This window comes from Poromitra crassiceps (assembly GCF_964638095.1).
Source record: "Poromitra crassiceps genome assembly, chromosome: 30".
Lineage (NCBI taxonomy): Eukaryota > Metazoa > Chordata > Actinopteri > Beryciformes > Melamphaidae > Poromitra > Poromitra crassiceps.
In genome coordinates, this window is record NC_139652.1 from 15190090 (window position 1) to 15217860 (window position 27771).

General features: G+C 43.3%; 2 protein-coding genes across 2 annotated transcripts in view; both read right to left on the reverse strand.

The window, feature by feature from the left end:
* Positions 1–20516: 20516 nt before the first annotated feature.
* LOC310800633 (uncharacterized protein) lies at positions 20517–24412 on the reverse strand (the record flags this gene model as incomplete). Its single annotated transcript, XM_083663261.1, has 3 exons — positions 23750–24412; positions 21045–21794; positions 20517–20867 (listed from the first exon to the last, which is right to left on the reverse strand). Exons 2-3 carry the CDS (start codon positions 21789–21791, stop codon positions 20517–20519), a joined length of 1098 nt encoding a protein of 365 aa, XP_083519387.1. The 5' UTR covers positions 21792–21794; positions 23750–24412.
* Positions 24413–24423: 11 nt separating this feature from the next.
* LOC310800457 (uncharacterized protein) overlaps positions 24424–27771 on the reverse strand; it is a 5485-nt gene continuing 2137 nt past the window's right edge. Inside the window, exon 2 of the mRNA XM_083663055.1 lies at positions 24424–27771. This exon is cut by the window's right edge and continues 74 nt beyond it. Within this exon, the coding sequence (XP_083519181.1) occupies positions 26571–27771 (1201 nt within the window). The 3' untranslated portion in view covers positions 24424–26570.

A 27771-nucleotide genomic window follows, 5' to 3' on the forward strand; every position in this document is an offset into this window, starting at 1 on the left:
AATTCCGGACTATAAGGCGCACCGGTATATAAGCCGCAGCACCAAAATTGACTATTTTTTTCTTATATAAGCCGCACCGGTCTATAAGCCGCGGGTGTTTTGATGTTTAATTACCATATGTAATGGTTCGTGCACAGAGAGGAATGTCGGGAAAGAGATGGCTGTTTGGGGAAGCTCCCATTTATTAACATTTCAACAAAACAAGCATTACGGTAGGCTATAAGAAGCTCCCATTTATTAACATTTCAACAAAATAAATACCGTAGCTATAAAAAATAAAACAATAATAATAATAATAAAACAATCCTCAAAAGGATAATGTGCTGTAAACAATAAAACAATCCTCAAAAGGATAAAGTGCTGTAAACAATAAAACAATTCTCAAAAGGTTAAGGTAAGGTGCAGTAAACAAATTAACTGGAAAACAATAATATAACAATCCTCAAAAGGATAAGGTGCTGCCAACAATGAAACCAGGTACCGTAATCCTTGTCTTCATCTTTTAGGTGAAGGTGCAGCAAACGGCTGTAAACAGAGTCAAAGTCAAGTCACTAATCCTCGTCTTCCTCTTCTTCCTCCGTACTGAAACCAGCAAAGTCCTCAACTTCAGTGTCGGAAACGAACAGGTTCAGGGTGGCTTCGTCAACCACTCTCCTCTCTCCTTCGTTGTCGCTCTCAAAACCAACGAACTCCTCTTCGTCACTGTCGGAATCGAACAGCCTCTGAAGGCCCTCAGCTGTGGCGGCGTCCTCCTCTTCATCACGCAGCAGTCCAGCCTTTCGGAACCCGTTGGTGATCGTGGATGTTTTAACACTCCTCCACGCTGTCAGGACCCACTGGCAAACTTGAGCGAAAGTTGCTTTTCGCATGCGCCCTGTTTTTGTGAATGATTTGTCGCCGCTCGTCATCCACGTCTCCCACTTAACGCGTAGTGCCACTTTGAATGCGCGATTGACACTGATGTCGAGTGGCTGCAGATGCTTGGTTGTGCCCCCAGGAATCACAGCTGGAATGGAGTTTGTGGTCTTGATGGCTGCTTTCACCGAATCTGTTATATGAGCCCTCATGCTGTCGAGCACGAGCAAAGCTTTCTTTTGGTGAAAGAATCCTCCAGGGCGCTTGACGTAGCACTCAGCCAACCACTCCTTCATGACACTTTCCATCATCCACCCTTTCTTGTTGACTCTGACGCATATCCCACTGGGAATTTTCTCTTTCGGCATCGTAATCCGCTTGAAAATCACCATTGGCGGCAGCTTTGCTCCAGATGCTGTGCAGCCGAGAACACAAGTGAAATTCGTTCTCTCGTGCCCAGTGGTTCTCAATGTGATCGACGATTCACCTTTCTTGTTAACAGTGCGAGTGAGTGGCAGGTCGAACGTCAAAGGCACTTCATCCATGTTTATGATCTGCTCCGGTTCGATGGAATATTCCTTGATCTTCCTTTGTGTGAATTCGCCGAAGTTTGTGATTTTCTCCTGGTAGTCGGGAGGGAGTTGTTGGCACACAGTCGTCCGCGCCCTGACGGACAGTCCCTTTCGTCTCATGAATCGGAAGCACCAAGATGGCCCACCTCTGAAATGTTCAATTTTCATTTCGGCGGCGACTGTTTTGGCCTTCAGTCGGATCTGCACCGTGGAAACGCCTCGGCCGTCTGCTCTCTGGGTCAACACCCAGTCTTCAAGGGAATCTTCTAGTTCCGGCCATCTGCTTTTATGACCTCTGAAGGACTTTTTGGTCTTCTTACACTGAGACAGTTCCTCCTGCTGCTTCTTCCAACGTCTCACCATCGACTCATTGATGCTCAGGGTACGCGCTGCTGCTCTGTTTCCCTCTTTTAGTGCGAGATTGACTGCTTTCAGCTTGAAAGCTGCGTCGTGTGAATTTCTGCGTACCTTCCCCATGGTAAGTGAGAGAGAGACTGCTCGTCTTGTTGTGATTCCGGGCGGCTGATGAACTTTGAACCGGTAGGAGTAACCGGTTGATTTCCGCCAATGATGTCAAGTCTTTAATACACAAAGGCAATTCAAGGTGCTTTACAAAAAAATAATCGAAAAAACAAGCAGCAAAGCAATGCACATAAAATGTGCTGATGAAGCTGTGTAACCTGTAAAATCCATCGATTTTGGAGGTCACCGAGTGGCCGTTTGCTTACCGTAATTACCATATGTAAGGGTTCACGCACAGAGGGGATTGTTGGCTGTTTGAGGAAGCTCCCATTTACCGTATTACCGTAACATTTCAACAAAACAACATAACACAACACCTTTGTTTATTTCGACAGTGCACACAGTGTCCGCGGTGTGGTGAAAAGAGGGCAACAGAGGAAATTAAAACAGAAGTGGATTTATAGGTAGAAAGAGTGCTAAAAAAGAGAGATTTTATTTGTATTTGTATTTTTTTTTCTGAAAAAATCCATAGATAAGCCGCACCGTTATATAAGCCGCAGGGGCCAAAAAACGGGAAAAAAGCCGCGGCTTATAGTCCGGAATTTACGGTAGTTTGAGAAGGAATAAGTAACATGTAGCATTTTATTTTTTAATAAAAAAAAAAAAAAAAAAATTACCTGAAAACTTTTCGCGGACCCCCTGGCAAAGTGCCACGGACCCCTGGGGGTCCGCGGACCCCCATTTGAGAACCACTGCTTTAGATCATTCCACCAGAAATGTTGTAAGACACTTGACAAAGGTCCAGTGGGACCGAAACGTTGTTCCAATAAATGGTGATGCTTTGCAAGAGCAGTGTGCGGGATGTTCTTTTTCTCAATTTCATAGAAGTCAATGGGAAAATGACCCGACTTCTTACTTGATTGATTACCTCAGTAAACACGTTCCTAAGAGTTTATGGTCTCAATCATCGCTATAGTTTCTTCTTCAATACAGCAGGATGTTAATGTTGTAAATGATGGTCTCATTAGAGTGACATAGACAATATAGCAGATGAACTGGGGTGTGATTGGCAGGTCGCCTGTTCAGTGATCAGGCAAGAAAAATGTCAAACTCGACGCTTCAAAACAGGAGTCCAAAAACCAAATGTCACGGTGGCTATGTCCACATTTTTACGCAGTCTATACTTTTCATAAGCAAACTCATATGCACACACACACACACACACACACACACACACACACACACACACACACACACACACACACACACACACACACACACACACACACACACAGACCACAGCTTCAGGGATACATGATAACCATGTCCTACCTGGCGAGCTTATAGAAAGCATATTTGAATGGTTTATTTCGGATCAGAAGTACAAATATATTACAGATTACAATCAATTTAAAATTGTACACATGATATAAATCGAAGCAAAAATGAGCCAAGTATAGCCCAGTGAGTTAAAAGTGAACTGCTTATTTCCACTGAGGTCCTTCAAATATCAAAACGCCTACATGACATAATGCACTTTATAAAAGAAAGACAGAAAAATAAATATCTCTCAATGACGCACGCAATATAGCCTACAAATGTGGTATAAAAATTGTGTCTCAGGGAAGGTCTTGCAATGACTCTCTTCCCTGCGTAAAGTGGTGGCAACATGTCATGTTTCTATAAGTCACTCTCTGCATGTTCCAGTGGTGCTCAGACCGTGGCCAGGTTTCAACGGGATTTTTATTCCAAAGAAATGAAGACCTAATGATGACCAACCCGTTCTCACTCCGAGCACGTAGCATATTGACGCTTTGTCCCGTCCCTTGTGCGTCGCTTGTTACTAACATGGTACCCTTGAGCGACACATGAAACGACTTGGGCTTTCCGACTAAACTCAATGCAAACCCATGGAAGTCATCTTTGACGCTTATGGCAACTGCTCCCCCATTAGTCAACTGCTCCCCCATTAGTCAACTGCTCCCCCATTAGGGTCTGGAGGAGCTAACCTCTCCCAGACCCTAAACCTAACCTCTCCCACCCTCCATGCCTAAACCTAACCTCCCCCAGACCCTAACCCTAACTTATCCCACCCCCCACGCCTAAACCTAACCTCCCTCCAGACCTTAATGGGGGAGCAGTTGACTAATGGGGGATCAGTTAGGCTAATGGGGGAGCAGTTGCCATAAGCGTCAAAGATTACTTCCATGGGTTTGCATTGAGTTTAGTCGGAAAGCCCAAGTCGTTTCATGTGTCCCTCAAGGGTACCATGTTAGTAACAAGCGACGCACAAGGGACGGGACAAAGCGTCAATATGCTACGTGATCGGAGTGAGAACGTGTTCGTCGTGTTGCAATGACCTACTCTTTCACTTGAGTCATTTTCTGGACACATATACTCGAGAGCTCAAGTCACTTTTAATTGAAGTATCAGTATGATATGATATGATATCAGTATGATATCAGTAACCACAATAAGCACTTCATATTCCAGCTCTCATCCAGGTCAGTGAGGACTCACATGTGTAGAGTGACCCAGGCGTCACCCTGGTGACATCCAAACCAGGTCTGGTTGATATCCCCAGCAGTGTATCTTTACTGTTTGTTAGGCTTAGTTGTTACAGAGCCCTCAGGCAAACCTCTGCTTCATATCCTCCACCCTGTTACTGAATGTTGTAAAGGACAGCAAATATTGATCCTTCTGGTTTGGTACATGGTGGCGCTCGGATCTCAAACACGTCTTTGTTTCTGATAAAAAGGCGTCGGTGGGAAAGGTCAACAGCATTTTGTCAAAAGAGTAGATAAGAGAATCTTACACCTCAGGCCATCTCCAGCCCCTAGACCTCCACCTGCCTCATAGTGAAGAAGACTTATATCGATTTATAATGTATGTGTCATGGCTTACATGATTTATAATGTATGTGTCATGGCTTACATGATTTATAATGTATGTGTCATGGCTTACATGATTTATAATGTATGTGTCATGGCTTACATGATTTATAATGTATGTGTCATGGCTTACATGATTTATAATGTATGTGTCATGGCTTACATGAATTTACTGAGTTATTACTCAGTGCTTAACAATCATCGCTTGCCTGAAGTGAGGCCAAAGGCAATTGTGTAAATTGTGCCGTGTTTGGAAATTGCTTTTAAAATTGAAAGTGCTGGGCAGCAACAATTCATATTTTACAAATCTATAATTACCGGTAGTCAGGGTAGGAAATTAACTTTTTTTTTTAAACAAGGGCTATTTTTGCTCTTGTGAAACATATTTCGGGGGCATTTTGGATCATTTCCAGGGCAATTTTATTAAATGTTGGTAAATACCAGCTATGTAGCATGACAGACCAATCAATGACTCTTATCCAAGCATGTTTTATTTCTAAAAGTTGATAAACAATCACAGTTAAAGATCCCCAGTTCCTATCTCAACAACATTGTTGATTGTCTGGCATCTGGCATGTTCATTCATGAACACTCAAGTCATAGAATTAACCATTTATTGTATTATGAATACAATGCATACAATTATGTTTGGCGTTGAAGGCTCCGCTCTTAGAATTAATTTAATATTTAATTTCATATTTAATTAATTTAATTCTCCCTGAACTCTGCTCAGCAGCATGCTACGCCGAGCAGGGAGAGCAAGCAGAATCCCCCATGGGAATAAAATATTCCAGATACATTTAAACCATAGAAGTAAAAGAGGGAGCCTAAAAGCAAGACATGGGAACATGTTCATTTTTTGAGCCATGCAGACTCCAGAGCTACAATACATGATAGCATTGATCTAAAAGGTGGAGGCTGGGGTGGAGGGGGCAAAGCGTTTGCCAGCAGCCGCAACGATCAGCAAGGTGGGGAACAGATTAGTGAGTGAGAGGCTGCCACATTTAAATGGACCGCCTTGATGTGAGAATGACTGTGATTGGAGAATTGGTTAAACGGTGAACCAAACAGAGGCTGTCAGCTGGTACAGCTGGGGCGTAGCCTATGACATCATGTCTTGAATGAACTAACGCAGGCTTCATTTATTAATGTGAACTAGCTGGCCAGCTAGCTTGTGCTGCGTGTCACGGAGGTAAATAACACTAGGAGGAGGAGGGGTCGGGGTTGTGCAGGTATGGATTCGAGTCATGTTTTGCAAATACAGAATAATGTTAAAATATAGTCAGAAAGTATTAAACTCTTTATTTTATGAAGGCATTTAAAAGCCCCCGTCACCCCAATTCCAAGGGCAATTCTAAATTCTTTAGTCGCATTTTGCCCCGAGCCCCTGCTAATTTCCTACCTGCCGGTAGTTACAAAATATTTGCTATTAGACAATTTGTTTAAAATTTGTGGTTGGAGGTTTATTCCTTCGTGTTAGGAAAAGTGCCCTTATTTCCAGAAAATTCACCCTGGGTGCTTTCACTGTTACCTTTCATCCTCCAATTAGATTCATAGTTCAATCTCAATAGTAGCAGTGACACTTCATAATAACATTCATGTCATTTATAAGCCCTTACTTAACGATGAACTAATCATTTCTAATACATTAATATACATCTTTAGATGATTAATAAGTAATTAGTTAACATATTATGAATCAGATATTCCATCAAACTTATGAACAGGTTCTAATGACTCCATGTGTGTCAGAGAACACACAGCTCTAGATGAGTCCATGCTTGTTAGTGTGCACTACACAGTGAAAAGCAAACTACCGGTAATAAACAAATAGGACCTGGTGATGTTTCATTTCCTTTTTCTTGTTTATATGTTTTATTGTCTGCTTGTAGGAATAGGATCGTTGGGGGTACGGAGAGTTAGACTGGGACTAGTATACCAGGGCCGTGCAGAGACCTTTAGAGGGGCAGGTATTCAATGTTAAAAAGGGGCACATGCAGACCTGTCAAACTTATACACTTATACTGCAAATATTTTTGAGTGCCACAATATAGTGTAACGCTTAGTTCACATGCTTTTGCACCACTTCGCTTATAGTTTTCACACGGTCATTATTCCAATCACCGCCATATCATCAAGTTACATGTACTCAACATATAAATAGGCCTTGCCTTGTGGTTCAGTGTATAAAGTGGACCAATTCAGACAGATGTTGGACTGGGATATATAGGTTGGGTTGCCTTTATAATATTATTAAAAAATGTTTCTCCATACTTCAGATTCAGGTTACCAATGAGAAATTGACAGCCATGCAGTTCTTGGCAGGAGTAGACATGACAAGGAATGTTGAATGCAACTACAAACTTACCTACATGGCCAAACAAGGATCAGAGGATTTCAGCAGTTACGTTCTGGCAACCTGTAATCTTGAGAAATGATACAAATTCAATTAATATTCCCTGAAGAATTTGAGATCTTAATATGGTGTGATACTGGCAGCTAGTGCAATGTAAAGCTTACCAAGTGCAGGAGCAGGAGCTGCATAGAACCATGGTCATTAGGCTACCAGGCGCAACAGTGGGGCTGGTATTCTATGTGAGTCTGTGGGTGTGTCATCATCATCATCAGAGATGGGATGTAACTAAGTACAAATACTTTGTTACTCTATACTTAAGTGGGATTTTCAGGTATCTGTACTTGCTAGTTATTTGAATTTTAATGCACGACGATGTAATGTTGTTTGTATGTCTCTCTCGTCTTGTGTTCTCCAAGCTTTTTTCTACCTTTTTTGTGGAAAAACCATATCACACAAATTATTAATCAATAGTCTTTATAGTGTACATCTTAAAACATGTTTGAAGGGGGTCTTTTAAGTTTGATAGAGAGCCAAAGTCATGCCTCCTTCCTGCTTCAGCATACGCACCAGCTGCAGCGTAAAAAAAGAGTGGTGGTGAACGGCGAGAGACAGTACCGTAAATTCCGGACTATAAGCCGCGGCTTTTTTCCCGTTTTTTGGGCTTTTTTGGCCCCTGCGGCTTATATAACGGTGCGGCTTATCTATGGATTTTTTCAAAAAAGAAAAGAAAATCTCTCTTTTTTAGCACTCTTTCTAACTATAAATCCACTTCTGTTTTAATTTCCTCTCTTGCCCTCTTTTAACAACATAACATAACATAACACAACACAGGTAAGCAGAAAGAAAAAGACGAAGCAATCACCGCCATGAATGAGGAAATGACTCACCTGCTGGAGGCTGGAGATACACGGCTTGGGCTAAACTTTTACTCCGTGAAACACTATCGATTAAGTCCGACATCGCTCAGAGGTTTGAGCAGCTTGAAAACAAGTTTGAAAACGTGCAGAAGTCCATCCACTCAATCACTAAAGAAAATAAGGTAACCGTGAACAGAGTTTCTAATGCGGAAAAGCGCATCAGCGCACTGGAGGACAAAAACAACACAGTGAGTCCGAAAGTGGATAAAATGCAAAAACAAATCGAAACCCTGCACACGCAGGTTGATGACTTAATCAGCAGGAGTAAAAGAAATAACATTCGCCTGATCAATGTAAAAGAGGGAGCTGAGATTGGTGACATGGACGCTTTCGTGGCAAAATCCTGTGTTACATCCTGGACCTGAAGGAAGGCGAGAAACCACCAGAGGTGGACAGGGCACACCGGGCGCCTCGGCCACGTCCAGACCCCGGCCTGCCACCGAGGGCCATCTTCATCTGCCTACTCCGCTGGCCCGACCGTCAACTCATCCTCCAGGCTGCGGGGAAGAAGCCCCTCACCTGGGAGGGTACGCGCTTTTTCGTCCGGCAGGACCTCTCCGCGTTGGTGCAACAGAAACGCGCAACATACAACAGCATCATCGAAAAGGTTAAAGTCAATGGATATCGCTTTGGCGTACTGTACCCAGCGAGACTCGTCATAACCATTGATGGACAGCGGCGGAACAAGAGCTCAAAGTGAAACTGCCGAATATCTTTTGAGTTGGACTGGTCAATAGTACTGTGAGTAACTAAAATAAAAAAATAAAAAACGGAATTCTCTCTTCTTTAGCACTCTTTCTAACTATAAATCCACTTCTGTTTTAATTTCCTCTCTTGCCCTCTTTTCACCACACCGCGGACACTGTGTGCACTGTAAAAAAAAAAAAAAAAATACCATTAAAACACCCGCGGCTTATAGTCCGGTGCGGCTTATATAAGAAAAAAATAGTCAACTTTGAAGGTGCGGCTTATACACCGGTGCGCCTTATAGTCCGGAATTTACGGTAATTTTTTTCATTCCCGTTTGATGTTTGTCGATTTAAAATATAACTTTGCAAGTCAAGAAAGTCGCAGTTGACATATTTCAGCCACACACACACACACACACACACACACACGCACGCACGTACACGCACACACACACACACACACACACACACACACACACACACACACACACACACACACACACACACACACACACACACACACACAGAAAGCAGACAGAAACGTCTACAGCAATCAGAAAGCACCGCACACTGAGTTCCCAAAGGCAGATTATGATTTTTATTTTTGCATATAAAGATTATTATTTGCATACATAGATTTTTATAGAGTGCATATAAATATTGGCAGCATATAATGGTAGACAGTTCCTTATCAATCTAAATGTATATAGGTTTGCCTTTGCTACTCTGCTCACCACCTGTATACAGTTCTAAAAGATTTAGATGAGGGTCTAACCTCAGGCCAAGATATTCTACCTCAGATACCTGGTCAATTGATTGGTCATTGATTTTTAAGTTTAGCTTATTTATTTCATTCACGTCATCTGGTGAGGACCGTCTTCTGGACGAGAAGCATATTGACACCGTTTTCTTGATGTTCAATGTTAGACAGGAATGTTGGAGCCACTCTGCCACTGACTCCAGATGCTGCGTTAGCTGTGTAGAAAGTAAAGTAGTGGTCCGCCCGGGCACATAAATGACTGCCCACTAATGTGATCGCTGCAAGTTCAAACATATTCAAAGACTTATTTGCAGCTACTATTTGACCCTGGATTTGGAGGATGTGCAGATCATAGCTTCCAATGACTTGAATGTTCAATGAGTGAAAGTTCATAGTCTTTATGACTGTCCTCAGCTACTCCTAATTCCACTCTTCCTTGCTCAGCTGCTGGGAGACGTATTGGCAGAAACACACCCCTCCCTCTAGGTGACCAGTGCAGCTGGGTTGGCGAAAGGGGAAGTGTCTTTTGGCCAGGCAGCAGGCGTATCCTGATGAGAAGAAGACCAGAGCTCTTTGAAACATCTCCTCAGCACAGAGCTGCTCAGAAAATGTTTCTTCAAACTCACGTCTGCACCCATCCAGACAAACATAGACCAGATATATTTTTTCATTGGACCGACAGCCCATCAACACTTTATCCTCAGAAAGGATTGCGTTTGCTTCACCTACAGCTTTCTGCATCTTCCTCAAAATATACTTCTCGTCATCCTTCTTCCAGAGACAAATCCGAATTAACAATCCCAATGGTACACAGAAGAACATGACAACAGTGTATGACATAGATGATTTACCAAGAACGGTTTTCTCATCGATTATCAACACTGCAGCTGTCAAAACTAAAATGAAAGTGGTTATGATTAAAAATAGCATCACACCAACAATATAAGCCATTACTCTTTCCCAGAGTGGACATAGCCAGACTGTCTTCTGATGAACACTGTTGATCCTCCTCACAGCCATTCTGTACTTCTCTTGGTCCTCAATGACCAAACGCAGCTGGTCTGGCACCTCCATGTCACTAAAATGACCAGCCTGCCATTTCTGGAGTCCCTCCTCATTGACAGCAGTCAAAGGCTGCAGGACCTTCCCATTGTAGATCGAGGGAGGCTGGAAGGGAATCACAGTGGAGCCTTGAAGCTGCTGCTTGGGGGTGCAGAGCACCTTGAGCAGCTTGCTGATAAAGTCTGGGTCCCTGGCCTCCAGGTAGGTGAGGTGGCACAGGTGGAGAGGAACAGAGACTCCTGGCTCCAGCAGCACTGGCACTATGGGCTTCCTCTCCAGGCAGTCTCTGAACAGAGACATGTTGGCCTCCAGGAGACACCAGCGGCTCCTCACAAACTCTGGGCTGAGGACCAGCAGGACCTTCTGGCTCTCCTGGATGCAGTCGGACATGTTCTCCAACACGGTGCGGCCGGGGGTGAAGTCACGCTCATGGTAGCAGACCTGCAGGCCACAGGACTCCAGCTTGTTGATGAGGGAGTGGGTCCAGTGATAGTCAGTACTGCTGTAGCTGATGAAGACGTGGTAAAGCTCCCCCTCTCTCAGTGTGAGAGGGACATGGGGGAAACTTGAGGGAGGCAGAGGGACAGTATGGTTTGATCCAACGTCGCTAAGCTCAAGCAAATTGGTTGATTCCATTTTCTAAGAGAGAGAAAAACAGATGAGAACTGAAAAGTGAAGCCAAAGTAAGTGCCAGGAAGTGCCTTAAACATGCATTCTTGTCATATTGTATAGAAGGGGAAAATGACCCTACTTCTCACTTGATTTATTACCTAACTGAATACTTTCCTTTTGTGATCTCAATCATTCGTTTCAAGTCTCCTTCAAAACAGCATGATGTTAATTTTGTAAATTATCATCAATTTAGAGTAAAATAGACAATAAAGCAGGCTATGCTTCGGGCGCGTGATTGAGAGGATCGGGCAGCTCATCGATCATGGACCAATTACAGGCGGCGCTGTGGCTCTGTGGGAAACCCCAGGTCTTGCACTAGCTGCTTCAGGCCCCCAAAAATGTTGGTTTTGTCCTACAAAACCTCAGCTTTTATTAGTGTGCAATTCAGCCTCTCTCTCTTTGAGGCTAATGCAGAAATTGTATTATTTCGAATGGCCAGTGGGCGGCGATGTACTGCAGAAAGAAAGTAGTTAACATGGCAGTGAATGGAGAAATGACCGACTTCTCTCTCGGTCTATGTCGTAAATAAAACACTTTCCAAATGAGTTTATGGTCTGAATCAACAATTTCAAGTATTTCATTTTTCATGCTCTCATGTTCTCCGTTTTCTAAATTATGGCCCCATTTCAAGGGAAATAGATGATAAATACATTGGATAAATAAGAACAGTAATACTTCCGACCAGTGAGAGACAGCAATGCTGCAAGGCATCTAGGCTCCTATCTTCCCACTGGCCTTAGGCGCTAAAACTGGCGTTAAACGCACAAAAACGTGCCTTGCGCCTGCCTGGAAGATAGCATCATGGTTTTAGGCCCTGAAATGCGCTTTACGCCGAAGAGGGGTGGCGCTAGGGCTGCTCGATTATGGCAAAAATCATAATCACGATTATTTTGATTGATATTGAGATCACGATTATTTAACATGATTATTGACATCATTGACATTAACAACATCATGCATTTATTGAACATTGACACTGGCTTTTCTTTTTAACATTGGATGTCTTTGGATTTTAGATATAATTGAAAATAAATAAATAAATAAATAAATAAATAAATAAATAATAAAAGTGCAAAGATTTAGAAAAAAAAACTAAACTAAAATAAATATACAGTATATGTAGGCCTACTATGTTGCAGTGAACTGCCACAACCAACTGCAACTATTAATCTACATTCAATATGTTGGTAAACATCTGGGGCCGGTTGCACCAACTGGTCTTAACTATGATGCCTGGTCGTAACTCCTACGTCGGTCTTAGTTAAGACCATGGATTTACGCCTGTTGCACCAACACGGCTTACTCTGGTCTTAACTACGCTGGTCGTAGCAATGCGCGTTCATGTGAATTGTCGGGGAATGCCCTCTGATTGGCCCACATGTGCCTCGCGCCGTCACCCACTACTGTATGTGCGTCACTACACCCTCCCTCCTCCCACCCCCCTCCTCCTGTGGAAGCCCCGGGGGAAAATGGCGGCGGCGATTAGTGTCAGGGAGTCTGAATGAAATTGAATGTAACGTTCCCAATTCTATGTATTACATTCTAAAAAAGTAACGGCAACATTTGGGAAGGCTAAGCCACACAACTAGTTAGTTATAATCTAACGTCGTGCTTTCAAAGACGGCGAACTGGCGGTGTTACGACGATGACGGTCAAAAAGGTCTCCGCGGAGATCTCTGCTACGCCTCCTCCTGACGAGGCGTAGGAGTTACGCCTGGTCTTAGTGAAAATAAGGCTTAAGTCGTCTTGGTGCAACCGGTGTAGCTGTTAGGTCGTAAAGTTACGACCAACTTAGCTTAAGACCAGTGTAAGACCAGTTGGTGCAACCGGCCCCTGAACTAGTAGTCCTTAAACCTCAAATCTAACCAAATGAGAACGCTATTGAGTAACGTTCGTTTACATTAGGCTACATTAAATTACTCATTTGGCAGATGGTTTTATCCAAAGCGACTTACGTTTAGGTTCATAATAGGCTATTGTTAATTAGGGGTGGGGGGAAAAATCGATTCACCTAAGTATCGCGATTTTTAATGTCACGATTTTTTGGATCGATCTTTTATTCCAGAATCGATAATCGCAATTTTTTTTTTTTTTTTTTGGGTGCTTGCAGTCAGGCCACTCACTGAACAGCAGGCCAGGCGCTGCCTACTGGTTTACTAGCTGTTTTATTACTTTATTAGTTAGTCTGAAGTAATAATTACACTTCAGGGTTAAAGTGGGTGCATCTCATTGTAAAAATTGGACTTCAAACGGCCCAAATCTGGCTTCAAACGGCCCAAATTGGGCTTCAAATGGCCCAAATTTTACGCGTCGGCCCATATCGGCCTGGCCTGCTTGGTATCTAATGCCCGGCCTGAATTATGATCCCAGTCCGCCCCTGTTTTTAACTATATCGCCCAGCCCTACTCATGATATAATATACAGTCTCTAGTGTATGATTCAACTTTTCCCATGTTCTAATCTAGTGTAAAAAAGTAAACAAACTGAAAAAAGAAAAGAAAAAAATAAACAAAAATCGCAATAAATCGGAATATCGAAACGCAATAATCGTAGAATCGCAATACTTAAGAATCGCAATATAAATCGAATCGGCACCCAAGAATCGTGATAGTATCGAATCGGGAGATAAGGGAATCGCCACAGCCCTATTGTTAATGTTTATCTGTGAGATCGTTAGCTGTTGAATGCATATTCATGCATCATATCAATGCGGTCGCATTGTAAAGAGTGTCCTGAATCGATGACTGTGTTGTGGCAGGAGTAACTAGATGGGACTTTGTCTTTTTGTTCATTTAGCGTTATTTCTTGGTCATAGACCACTTTGTGAGTGGATTTTAAGCGATTAAACAGAGGGAGAGGTCGTGTTGCGGGGTGATGCCACGACCGCGCATATCTTGACAGGTGGGTCAAAACTCGCATCGCATCGCAATTCCATGCTGTATATTCGCATCACTCTTGATGTGTAAGTTAAGGTCCTTACACATCGGGAGCAATGCGAATATACGGCACGGAATTGCGATGCGAGTTTTGACCCACCTGTCAATCACAGGCACAGACTTGGAACAAACAGTGCAAGATATGTGCAGTGTAAGGACCTTTAAACTCGGCGAAACCATAGTGTTTCCACCCCACATACGTTGTTTCACCTCTCTTCTCGACCAGCGGCTCTCTTTCTGTGAAATGTGGCTCTTCACACGACAGTCACAACTCGAGCTGGTGTGCTTTGGGCTTTGGGGGAGGGGCCGAGCAAAGGAAGGGGTGTGCTTGATTTACAATACAAGACAGAACGAGAGAGACAAGAGCCACAAAATCGTTTGATGTCAATTATCTTGTTTTCATAATCGTGGACAGCCCAAATCGTAATCTAGATTAAAATTCGATTAATCGAGCAGCCCTAGGTGGCGCAGTGCCAGAATAGGCCAGAATGGGCGTTTCGGCCTTAAATACCGGCCTAACGCTATCTTCCTCCCTGGCATTAATTTAGCACTTAGCGCTTTTCAAAACCAGGCCTTATTCAGTGCGCCGGGGATATTACTGTCTGTGCGTAATTGCGCTCAGCTCTCCTCTGCCGATCTCACACTCTCTCCCCCTCTCACTCCCTCTCTCTCGCGCGTCAGACAGGCACAATGACCGATGAAAAAAAAGTTGTTATACCGTAGTTGTGAGCCCCTGTCATTCAGAGGCTGTTGCATCATCCTACCTGTGCAGTGGGGGAGAAGAAAAGGTAGCAAGAGAAAACGATATCATTCTGCCCAAACTTTCACCAATCTAATCTCATCATGACATCCAGGGATAGGCTATATTTTTTCTAGCCGATGCGTTTATAACATTCTTTTCACTTTGATATTGCTATAGTGTAGCGTATTTACATGCTTGCTGTATTTAAACTGCAGTGAGATTGGTTTGAGAAGCATAATAATATGGAATAATATATATGGAGACAGACGGGGATGAAAGAGGGAGGGGGGAGCTCAGAGCGCTTTGGTCGGGCTTTTCTGACCGGATTGGATCGCTCCGTGGAATGGAACATGAAAGGGACATTGTGATTTGTTTACTGCACTTCTCCAATGAGCACGTTGTGAATAATTCTACGCTTAACACATTGACTGCCAGCCGTTTTTTTCTTGCTGTAGGTAGCTTCTGCCAAGCCGTTTTTTGAGGATTGTGGCTCATTTTACAAGAGCCGAGGATTATTTTCTGCTTGGAGTTTGTGAACATACAATATCTCAAAAGTACTAATAGAATGTGTACTTTCTCTGTCTAAAAGAGTTAGTTTGTAGAGTTAGTAGTTATGTAAGCATTAGCAGTTGAATACAGCATGGTTTTAGCGTCAGAAAAAATATTCAGAGATAAACGGCTTTTTGTGAAATTCGATAGAAATGTCACTTTAACCATTCATTTTTGGCTCTCTCTCTCTCTCCCTCTCTCCCTCTCTCTCTCTCTCTCTCTCTCTCTCCCTTCCTCTCGCTCTCCCTCCTCTCTCTCTCTCTCTCTCTCTCTCCCTCCCTCTCGCTCTCCCTCCCTCTCTCTCTCTCTCCCTCCGGGAGGGAGACGCACTAGGTTTAATCCTAGTGAGAGGGGGAGAGGGAGAGAGAGAGAGAGAGAGAGAGAGAGAGGGAGGGAGGGAGAGAGAGAGAGCGAGAGAGAGAGAGAGAGAGAGAGAGGGAGAGAGCGAGAGGGAGAGTTGCTTCAACTCCTCCCTCCGTGGGCGTTCTTCTTGGCTGCAGCGGCCGTCACAGTCTCAGTGCTTTTGCTGCTGTCCTGTGCCTGTCTGCACGGCCGCTGTTTGAGGAAGTCGGCATGGACTCGCTCGCTTCTTGGAGTTTTGGTTGAGAGAAGCTTTTGCGATTCTGGTCATATTTATGCTGCGTGTTTCAAAGTGTGTTCCACCTGTAATGTATTATGTAAATTTGCAATCCCGCATCGCCAGCAATCAGCGCGAAAACGAGAGCGTTTTCCCCCATCCATTTTCATGAGAATGGCTGGGGTGAGAATGGCGTGACAAGTTAAAAAAATGCTTGCCTTCCTCTAGCCAGGAGAGCACTGTTGCCACTTAGTGGGTCGGTGGAATGGGTTGTAAACGTTCGGTGGCTCCAATAATTATATAAGAGATGTAAAAGGGTTAGATGCACATCCCACGGTCAAAAAAAAAAAAAATTTTTTTTTGACGAGTCAAGTCGTCGCTGGCAGTGAACAGCTGGATTGTGTTTGACGACTACACTCGTCGTTGGCAGTTAAGGTGTTAAAAGGCGTGGTTATAATGCTTAAGGCCGCGTGTAGCGCCGACACGAGAATAGGCACTGCACCGGTCCACGCAATCTAATATAGGTTGCGCCTGGCGGCAAGCGCTAATTTAAGGCCAGTGGGACGATAGAGCCCCTAGTCTGCCGGAAAGCTAGAAGAAGAAGAAGAAGAAGCTCGCTAGCAACAATTAGCAGATTAGCAAATAGTAATTTAGCAAACTATCAGAAACAGCGTTATCTTTATGATCTTCTAATAATGTTAGTAGACACACATAACTGTATACATCCCCATTACGAGGTCAGTTTATCAAAATAACGCCTATTTCAAAATCTGATGTTTAAGGGCAGAGGTCCATCCAGCGCACCGACCATTCTCAGATGATGGAGGCCGGCTTCAGAGCTCACATTTACGTCCGTGATACCGGGCAAAATGACCTGATAAACTGCTCTGTGCGGCTCTGTGGTGATTAGCTAATGTCTTCGTAGCATTGTGATTATGATTTAATTCATCATGGAAGATAAATGTTGCTTTAACAGATGAAAATAATTCCCTGCCATACATGTAAAGTGACATCTGACTTGATATGGGGAGACTGAGATTGCCTCTGACTTGTAACCTGACATATGATGACATCACATCATTAGGTAATTAGGCCTTAGGGCAATCACCTAATTAAAAAATCCGGCTCCATCAGGTGACAGGTCACCCGCACGGGTGCTCTTTACACCCCCTGAAAGTTTCACCCCGATCGCACTTAAAACGGCATAGCTGTGACCGGCCGAAATTCTGCTCACACACGCACACGCACACACACGCACACGCGCGCACACACACACACAGACACACACACACACACGCACACACACACACACACACACAGACAGACAGACAGACGCACACACACACACACACACACACACACACACACACACACACACACACACACACACACAGTGCACTCCTCTTATAGTGATCACCTTGAGACGGGTCAAATGTATAAGCCAATGATCATTATTCACCTTATGTAGCCACGCCCATTTGACCCGGTTGTGTGGTCGTGTGACGACTTCCGGCTAAGAAAAAGAAAAAGGCCGGCTGCTCCAATATCATCTAACTCTGAATTAAATAATAATTTAGCCAATTGTATGTAACATACCAAATAAAAGCAAACGGCAATGTCTAAGAATGAAATGCCATGTAACTGGCTCGTTAATTCTCGCATTCCAGGGAATTACGTTAACATCTGCAGGTCTTATAGTGGCTCGCGGTGCGCTCGGAGGACAGAAAACCATCTGAAGCTTTCTTTGTTGGAGTCCAGGTATGTTTTACAAGAAAGTGCTCGTCATTGTCGACGATAACGTTATCTGACCTGGCTAACAGTGGATACTCCGCTTGCTTGCTGTGTACCGAGCTCCAAGTAGTAGGCTACGTTCTTTGTTTTACCCCCTGCACTGTCAGCTAGTACTGCTACAAAAACAACTCTCTTCTTCTCACATTTGTATTTTGCGCCGTGACCGCCGGAAGTGTTAAAACAACCCGGAAGAATTTGGCCCACTAATGTATGAACATAACATAACACCAGTGAATAACCAGATTTTTTTCTTTTTCTTTATTTCTCATGCAGATTACCAGCTAATTGCCATTTGTATATGTATTACATGAATACAGACATATAATGTAAAGGAATGTTATTGACTTTAAAAAATCCATGCAGTAAGTTAGGCCTCCAGCTGCTTCAAACACAGTGGTCTCACGTAGACGCCGGCATCTCTCCACAGACAGAGATGCCGTGATCTCTCCATATACAGACGGACATGCACCAGCTGCTGTATCTCGTTGGCTCATTTTTGGCAGCTTGTAAGTAAAAAACTAGAACGGGCTAAATTTGCTGAAGCAAATTTGATTGTGCTTGCTCCCGCGTGACGCTCCGCCCCCCTTGCACCGCCCCGCCCCTGCCTTAGACCCCGCCCTCCCATCCAGTATAAATACAGCCTCAATCGGCACTGTGTAGCTCAGACGTGTTTGGGCGGTTGCAAGGGTGTATTAACTGGTTGCTAGGGTGTTTTTGGCTGATCGCTATCGGGCGTTTGTAGATCGTTGCTAGGGTGTACTAAGTAGTTTTGGGCGGGAAATGGGCGGGCCTTTGTGAGTACAAGTGGGAGGAGCCAAGGAAACCAGGGCAGAAAGAATTTTGATCGTAGAAGCTACGGTTCCAAACTTACGAACCAAAACGTAAAGAGGGCAGCTATAGCGCCACCGTGAGGTCAATCGGTATAATTTTTTAGGCCAGATTAGAAGAGTACTCTATGAACCTATGTACCCAATTTGGGAACAGTCGCTCTTACGGTTTGTGAGATACAGCTACTGAATAGGGATGTCGAAAATCATAATTTTCTTTGACCGACAACCGACCCTCATTAGCCGACAATTGTCGGTTAACCGAGAAGATTAAAATGCGCATTTTGACTGTCTGTGCCCCATTAAACCCTTACCACAACAAATGCTTGATTTTTTTTCATTAGAAAGCGTTTATTTTTACATCTACAAGCAGAAGAAAACACATTAACAAAACGAAAAGACAAGTTGAATCCTCCAGCCATCTAAACAAAAACATTCCTCCGATAGGCTATACTGCTTAGAGCTGCACGCATTGCATAATTGACACGCAGCCGCCCCGTGAAGTACTGTTTGAGCGGAAGACTGACAGCCCAGGCTGCAGGGCGCACTGACAAAGCGTACATCACTACAGTATCTTCTACTTTTAGCAATATATAATACCTGCTTTTGGTCTCACTCCTTCTCCCTCTGTCTTCACGCACGCAACGAGGGCTATGCTCTCTGTGTTGCAGGGCTCCACAACAGTGATTATGAAGACGAGTCCGCATGCAGCTGTCAGTAGCTGCTTTCACACCGGCTTTGAAAGTGGCAATGAATGCAGTCTACAAACAATCCGTCTCTCGTTGTGAAACAATTTCTCCGAACTGCTCTGTGTTGGACAGTAAAGACTAACGTTAATTGTTACTTTTCAATCGTTGATTAGAAATGACACAATTTTATTTTTCTCAGCTCAGAGTACTGCATACCTGCATACCTGGACCAAGTTTGGTTCGGATCGGACAATGTGGTCCGGAGTTATGGCGATTTTTGTGAAATAGGCCCCAAGGTTTTTAATAATAATACTATAATTCATTAGACCAGAAAACACAATAATCTTCTTCTTCTGTCAGGTTTTATGGCAGTTGGATAAATATTCATGAAGGTGGAAAAATGCTACAGTATATCATTCAGGTGTGAGTCGAATGAGAGTGCATTATTGTAAGCATGTTTTCAAATACTCTGTATACATGTAGTAATTAAACATGACCATCTGACAAGCAACTAAAACGTAAGACATTGTCCATACTGTAATTAATATTTGGTAGTTAATCTCTGTGCTGTTGAATCAAACCTATGAGGACAAAAACCAAGTCATGCCTACCTTGATAATAGCGATTGTGCAGGGTCAACAACAGTAGGAATGAGGAAGTATAGCCTAAAAATGCAGAGCATCAGCACATAATTGTTCTGAGCTTCGTTAAAGGGATACACTATATTTTGTTTTCTGAATGACTTCTAAGAAACATGGGTGCAGCAATTAAAGTATCTGTCCCTTTAATGGCAACATTTTGTTGGTGCATCACCCTTCAGGCTAATGGATGTTTCTTTCAGTTTTAGTTCCGCCAATAATAGTTCAAGTTCAAGTTCAATAATATGTAGACAAGCAGGAAGATGTCTTGAGTTATATATATCATAATAATACTTTTTTTAGTCTACCTAAATACCAGGTGGTGGGTTAATATTCTAATCTTGACAACTATTTTGCCCAGGTTTAGTTGCAATAATTACATACATTATAAATACCAACGTATTTACTTTTTTTTTTTTTATCACAGGATGATATCACAGGCTTTTGGAGGATGTGCAGATCATAGCTTCCAATGACTTGAATGTACAATGAGTGAAAGTTCATAGTCTTTATGATTGTCCTCAGCTACTTCTAATTCCACTCATCCCAGCTCAGCTGCTGGGAGACGTATTGGCAGAAACACACCCCTCCCTCTAGGTGACCAGTGCAGCTGGGTTGGGTAAAGGGGAAGTGTCTTTTGGCCAGGCAGCAGGCGTATCCTGATGAGAAGAAGACCAGAGCTCTTTGAAACATCTCCTCAGCACAGAGCTGCTCAGAAAATGTTTCTTCAAACTCACGTCTGCAGCCATCCAGACAAATATAGACCAGATAGATTTTTTCATTGGACCGACAGCCCATCAACACTTTATCCTCAGAAAGGATTGTGTTTGCTTCACCTACAGCTTTCTGCATCTCCCTCAAAATATACTTCTCGTCATCCTTCTTCCAGAGACAAATCCGAATTAACAATCCCAATGGTACACAGAAGAACATGAGAACAGTGTATGACATAGATGTTTTACCAAGAACGGTGTTCTCATCGGTTGTCAACACTGCAGCTGTCAAAAATAAAATGAAAGTGGTTATGATTAAAAATAGCATCACACCAGCAATATTTACTCTTTCCCAGAATGGACACAGCCAGACTGTCTTCTGATGAACACTGGTGATCCTCCTCACAGCCATTCTGTACTTCTCTTGGTCCTCAATAACCAAACGCAGCTGGTCTGGCACCTCCATGTCACTAAAATGACCAGCCTGCCATTTCTGGAGTCCCTCCTCATTGACAGCAGTCAAAGGCTGCAGGACCTTCCCGTTGTAGATTGAGGGAGGCTGGAAGGGAACCACAGTGGAGCCTTGAAGCTGCTGCTTGGGGGTGCAGATCACCTTGAGCAGCTTGCTGATAAAGTCTGGGTCCCTGGCCTCCAGGTAGGTGAGGTGGCACAGGTGGAGAGGAACAGAGACTCCTGGCTCCAGCAGCACTGGCACTATGGGCTTCCTCTCCAGGCAGTCTCTGAACAGAGACATGTTGGCCTCCAGGAGACACCAGCGGCTCCTCACAAACTCTGGGCTGAGGACCAGCAGGACCTTCTGGCTCTCCTGGATGCAGTCGGACATGTTCTCCAACACGGTGCGGCCGGGGGTGAAGTCACGCTCATGGTAGCAGACCTGCAGGCCACAGGACTCCATCTTGTTGATGAGGGAGTGGGTCCAGCGATAGTCAGTACTGCTGTAGCTGATGAAGACGTGGTAAAGCTCCCCCTCTCTCAGTGTGAGAGGGACATGGGGGAAACTTGAGGGAGGCAGAGGGACAGCGTGGTTTGACTCAAAGCCACCTTCAGTCTCAAGCAAATTAATAGATTCCATTATCTAAAGAAAAAGCAATCAGGTTAGAATCTAATAATGTATAAATGCAGTCAGACATCTATTTCAAAGATCCATACATTACAATAATACTTTTTTATTATGTTAGTACAGCTACAAAATTATTTTCAAACTATATTTAGGTAACCCTTGACAGAATGGGAGTAGAGATACCTACATCAGCAGTAGAGATGTAAGAAAGGCTGCTTTGCACATAGGAAGTGTTACTTTTGAATCCGTCAGACGCCAGGTGTCAGTTTATGGGCTGTCATTGGTCAGATTAAATGTCAGTTCTGTCAGGACCACTATAGTCAAAACTAAACTTGTGTTGCCATATGCAATAGATAGTTACATTTGGCAGTATGGCTCTGTTCCGAGAGCAGCAGCAGACCCCAGCCTATAAGACAAACCCAAAGTGGGATGATAATTGATTGGATAAACACTGGAGGTTCTCGTCACCCGCTCAGCTGGCAGTTAAGTAATTGTGCGCCCCGCCACAGAACCGGCTGCCTGATTATATTAGTAAGACTGTGTTCATGTTTTAAAATAAACAAGAAGATAAATGACAAGGTCTGACGTATTTTGCCTTATTTTTTTTTGTATTGCATATTTTTTATTGATTTTCAAATTGCAAACTTGAAACTATCTTCTTCTTCTATACTTGAAAATATCTTCTTACAAGGATGAAATGGTTACATCACATATAACAAAATTCTTTCCCTTCCCTCCCCTCCCACCCGCCCTCCTCTGAGCCATCATTACATATAAAAACAATAGTGACAATTTCCAAACTGAAATAAATCAGAGATATAGAACATAAACTATTTGGATATGTATCCACATACATTCACATACATTCACATGTATGATTGATTATTTTGAGTGTACAAAGAAAGAAAGAAAACACACATGCACACACACACACACACACACACACACACACACACAAACACACACACAACCACGCACGCACGCACGCATGCACGCACACGCACACACACACACACACACACACACACACACACACACACACACACACACACACACACACACACACACACACACACACAAAACAAAACAACAAACAAAAGAAAGTGTGCAGCCTCACTTAATAAATGTCATCGTTACAAAGACAGGTTATCAGGGTTTGACTCCAAGAATGCAATAAATGAATCCCATATTTTATGAAAAATATGACTTTTCTGTTTGATTATACAGTATATGTAAGTCTTTCAATCGCTAAGCATGAAGAAAGCTCTTTAATCCACATGTTCAAAGAAGGACCACAAACATTTTTCCAGTGTCTAGCAATAAGACGTTTCGCATGTAATAAGCATAGGTTGTCCAACCTACTTTCATGAGTTCTTAGGGCCAGATTTGTTTCTGGAATAAGACCAAGAATACATATCTCTGGTACTACAGGAATTTCTTTGTTAATGATGGTGGAGATTGTGGCAATTATTTCTTTCCAAAAGTCTTGTACGGTATATGTTTATATTTCCAAATACAATGAAATATAGTTACTTCCTCTGTTCTACACTTAATACAACTGTCTGGGACATTAGGGTTACATTTATTGAGTTTTTCCAGGCGTTACATATGTTCTCATAAGCCAATTATATGAGATCAATTTGAATCTACTATTAATGGATGTTGTTTGTGCTTGATAACAAGCCTTTTCCCATTCCTCCTCTGAGATATCTGTCTGGAGATCATCTATCCATGCTATTCTTTTATAGTTTGAAGATTCTGTAGATGCCGCTACTAATTCCCTGTATATTAATGTTTTTTTTCTTTTACCATAGGGGTTTGAAGTTATTTTGCCTTCATCTTCTTCTGTATACCTCTTCTTGCCAAAGAAGGCAAGATGCTCAAACCATAGGCCGAAACGCATCAGAGCTCCTTTTTAACCATATTCAACAAATTTTATTTAATATCAAAGGCAATTTGATTGATTTTACCTCAAGTTGAGTGGATTGGCTTCTCGTTATCCTGGCTAATATCCTCTGCCAAACATCATCTTGTTCAAATAAACAGTTTAAGACAATGTCCCGTCTAAGCTAGTTCTAATCTCATTTCATCACATGCCACTCTGCCCCCTCCCTCTAGGTGAACAGTGCAGCTGGGTTGGGCAAAGATGATGTGTCTTTTGACACTATATGCAAATCTGGAGTCACATAGTATTTTCTCAACCAATAGAGGAGCATTTAAAAAGTGAACAACACACTCGCCTGGGCACATTTACGTCTGTGATACCACGGGCCAAATGACCCGATAAACTGGTCTGGCTCTACAAGGAAGCGAGAGCCGAGACAGAAAGCGGCTCAAAGCACGCACACACATGCGCACGCACGCACGCACGCACGCACGCACGCACGCACGCACGCACGCACACACACACACACACACACACACACACACACACACACACACACACACACACACACACACACACACACACACACACAGTGCCAGAGAGGGCAGATGGGGGTGGGGGATAAAGGTCCAACCTGCGCAAACCTGCACCACTTTCAACACATGCATGCCATGGGTGTATATTTTTCTTCGATTTTCTCCGGCAACATACCCGCAAATTAGACCAGTTTCATATTTATCAAATGTTATTCATACTGGTTATCTTCTATGATTTAACACTACTGTATATAATGCTGTCAGGCTTTGGAAATGTGAGCTGAGCGATACGCATTCCAAGGATTCCATGCAGTAAATTCACGATGACTGAAACGGGCTGTCATTTTTCTTATTTTATTTAATTTAATTGCTCAGTCCTATGTGGAAAAATGACAAGCAACTAAAATGTAAGACATTGTCCATACTGTAATTCATATTTGGTAGTTAATCTCTGTTCTGTTGAATCATTAATAACCTATTAGGACAAAAAATAAACCAAGTCATGCCTACCTGTTGATAATAGCGATGCTAGTGTGCAGGGTCAACAACAGTAGGAATGAGGAAGTATAGCCTATAAATGGAGAGCATCAACACTACATTGTTCTGAGCTTTGTTAAAGGGATACACTACAGTACATTCTGTTTGCTGAATGACTTCTATAACATGGGTGCAGCAATTAAAGTATCTGTCCCTTCAATGGCAACATTTTGCTTGCTGCATCACCCTTCAGGCTAATGGATGTTTCTTTCAGTTTTAGTTTCGCCGATAATATGTAGACAAGCAGGAAGATGTCTTGAGTTATATCATAATAATACTTTTGTTTAGTCTACCTAGATACCAGGGGCCTGTACTACGTAGCTAGTTTAATGCCTTATCCGAGTAAGTTTGAGTTTGAACCTGGTTTAGCCGTACTACAAAGCAAGTTAACTTCTAATCACCATGGCAACTCACGCTGCAAAGCTAACCTGGTCCCGACCAGGTTAGCTTCAGAGGATAAGATCAAAATCCATGACAGACCCATAAAATCGGCTCTCTGGAGTCACTCACCATTCATATAAGATCGCCATATGAAAAATAGATTGCAGTCAACTGAGAATAGAACAAGAAAAACATTTGTGGCTCTGTAGGCTACATAATTAAATTATGCCTACTTACCACTTTATGTCTTAACAGCTCAACGATGCGTGGAGAAATATGATCACTATTAATCACGCAGCGCATATCATAAACGAGTGAGGGTGATATTCTCCTACATGCCAGAAAAGCCTATACATATAATATAGATATGGGATAAATATGGGATAGCCCCAATAGGCTACTAAATATGCAGGCTACTCTTGCATGTTTCAGCTGGAACTGTCTCCTGTAGGCTGTATGCCAATATATGAGCAAAAATAGGCTAGTTTTTATCAATGAAAACTATGCCCGCATCGTCTCAATTCAGTTCAGCAGTTTTCTCTTTTATATTAGGCATCAGCATTATCATTATTTTATATATGAATTATTCGATCAGTGCAACCACACACATGAGTGATAGAGATCATTATTCATTGAGCATGCGTATCTAAATCTATGGTCTAAATAGGTTTACAGATTGTGGAAATTTATAGGCTGAGATTACACATTTAGGGGACAGAAATCGCTGATCAAAGTAAATCAAATGACTGATGTGAATACAAGCGGCAGCTTTAGCAGTCCTTCGGCAGACTATATCCAACGCGGATTTTCATTCTGACATAGGTTACATTAAATATCCGCTAAAACTCTGATCACGCACTGCGCTTTCATTGAATGAGGAAATGGGTGTGGAAATGGGTGTGGGCGTGGATCAACTCAGCGGTTTATAATGTGATTGGCTAGCGCACCTCTTTCGCGTGGACCCGCGCCTGTGCACGAGCGAAAAACGTGCGCGTGCACAGGCAGATCCCAGATAAAGCCAGCTTCAGTTATCGAGTAGAAAACCAGCGTCGTAGTATCGTTAAACTAGATAGCTTTGATCCTGTTCAGTCAAACCAGATCAAAGTGACAGATCGCGGGTCTGTTAAGATAGCTTCGTAGTACAGGCTACAGGTGGTGGGTTTCCCCCACATAGGACAACACTTGTACTTTTCTGAAATTGACTACTTATGTGAATTTCTGATACTTCCTGCAGGTTAATATTCTAATCTTGATTTGCAACTATTTTGCCCAGGTTTAGTTGCAATAATTACATACATTATAAATACCAATGGATTTACTTTTTTTTATCACATGGATAATATCACAGGATGATATCACAGGCTTTAGGGGGATGTGCAGATCATAGCTTCCAATGACTTGAATGTTCAATGACTGAAAGTTCATAGTCTTTATGATTGTCCTCAGCTACTCCTAATTCCACTCTTCCTTGCTCAGCTGCTGGGAGACGTATTGGCAGAAACACACCCCTCCCTCTAGGTGACCAGTGCACCTGGGTTGGGTAAAGGGGAAGTGTCTTTTGGCCAGGCAGCAGGCGTATCCTGATGAGAAGAAGACCAGAGCTCTTTGAAACATCTCCTCAGCACAGAGCTGCTCAGAAAATGTTTCTTCAAACTCACGTCTGCACCCATCCAGACAAACATAGACCAGATAGATTTTTTCTTTGGACCGACAGCCCATCAACACTTTCTCCTCAGAAAGGATTGTGTTTGCTTCACCTACAGCTTTCTGCATCTCCCTCAAAATATACTTCTCGTCATCCTTCATCCAGAGAATAAACTGAATTAACAATCCCAATGGTACACACCAGAACATGAGAACAGTGTATGACATAGATGTATTACCAAGAAGGGGTTTCTTCTCCCCCACCATCATTGTCAGATATGTCATTGAAGTTACTATGCCGAATAATAGCATGAAACCAGCAATAAAAAGCAATACTCTTTGCCAGAGTGGACACAGCCAGACTTTCTTCTGAACACTGTTGATCCTCCTCACAGCCATTCTGTACTTCTCTTGGTCCTCAATGACCAAACGCAGCTGGTCTGGCACCTCCATGTCACTAAAATGACCAGCCTGCCAATTCTGGAGTCCCTCCTCATTGACAGCAGTCAAAGGCTGCAGGACCTTCCCGTTGTAGATCGAGGGAGGCTGGAAGGGAACCACAGTGGAGCCTTGAAGCTGCTGATTGGGGGTGCAGAGCACCTTGAGCAGCTTGCTGATAAAGTCTGGGTCCCTGGCCTCCAGGTAGGTGATGTGGCAGAGGTGGAGAGGAACAGAGACTCCTGGCTCCAGCCGCACTGGCACTATGGGCTTCCTCTCCATGCAGTCTCTGAACAGAGACATGTTGGCCTCCAGGAGACACCAGCGGCTCCTCACAAACTCTGAGCTGAGGACCAGCAGGACCTTCTGGCTCTCCTGGATGCAGTCGGACATGTTCTCCAACACGGTGCGGCCGGGGGTGAAGTCACGCTCATGGTAGCAGACCTGCAGGCCACAGGACTCCAGCTTGTTGATGAGGGAGTGGGTCCAGCGATAGTCAGTACTGCTGTAGCTGATGAAGACGTGGTAAAGCTCCCCCTCTCTCAGTGTGAGAGGGACATGGGGGAAACTT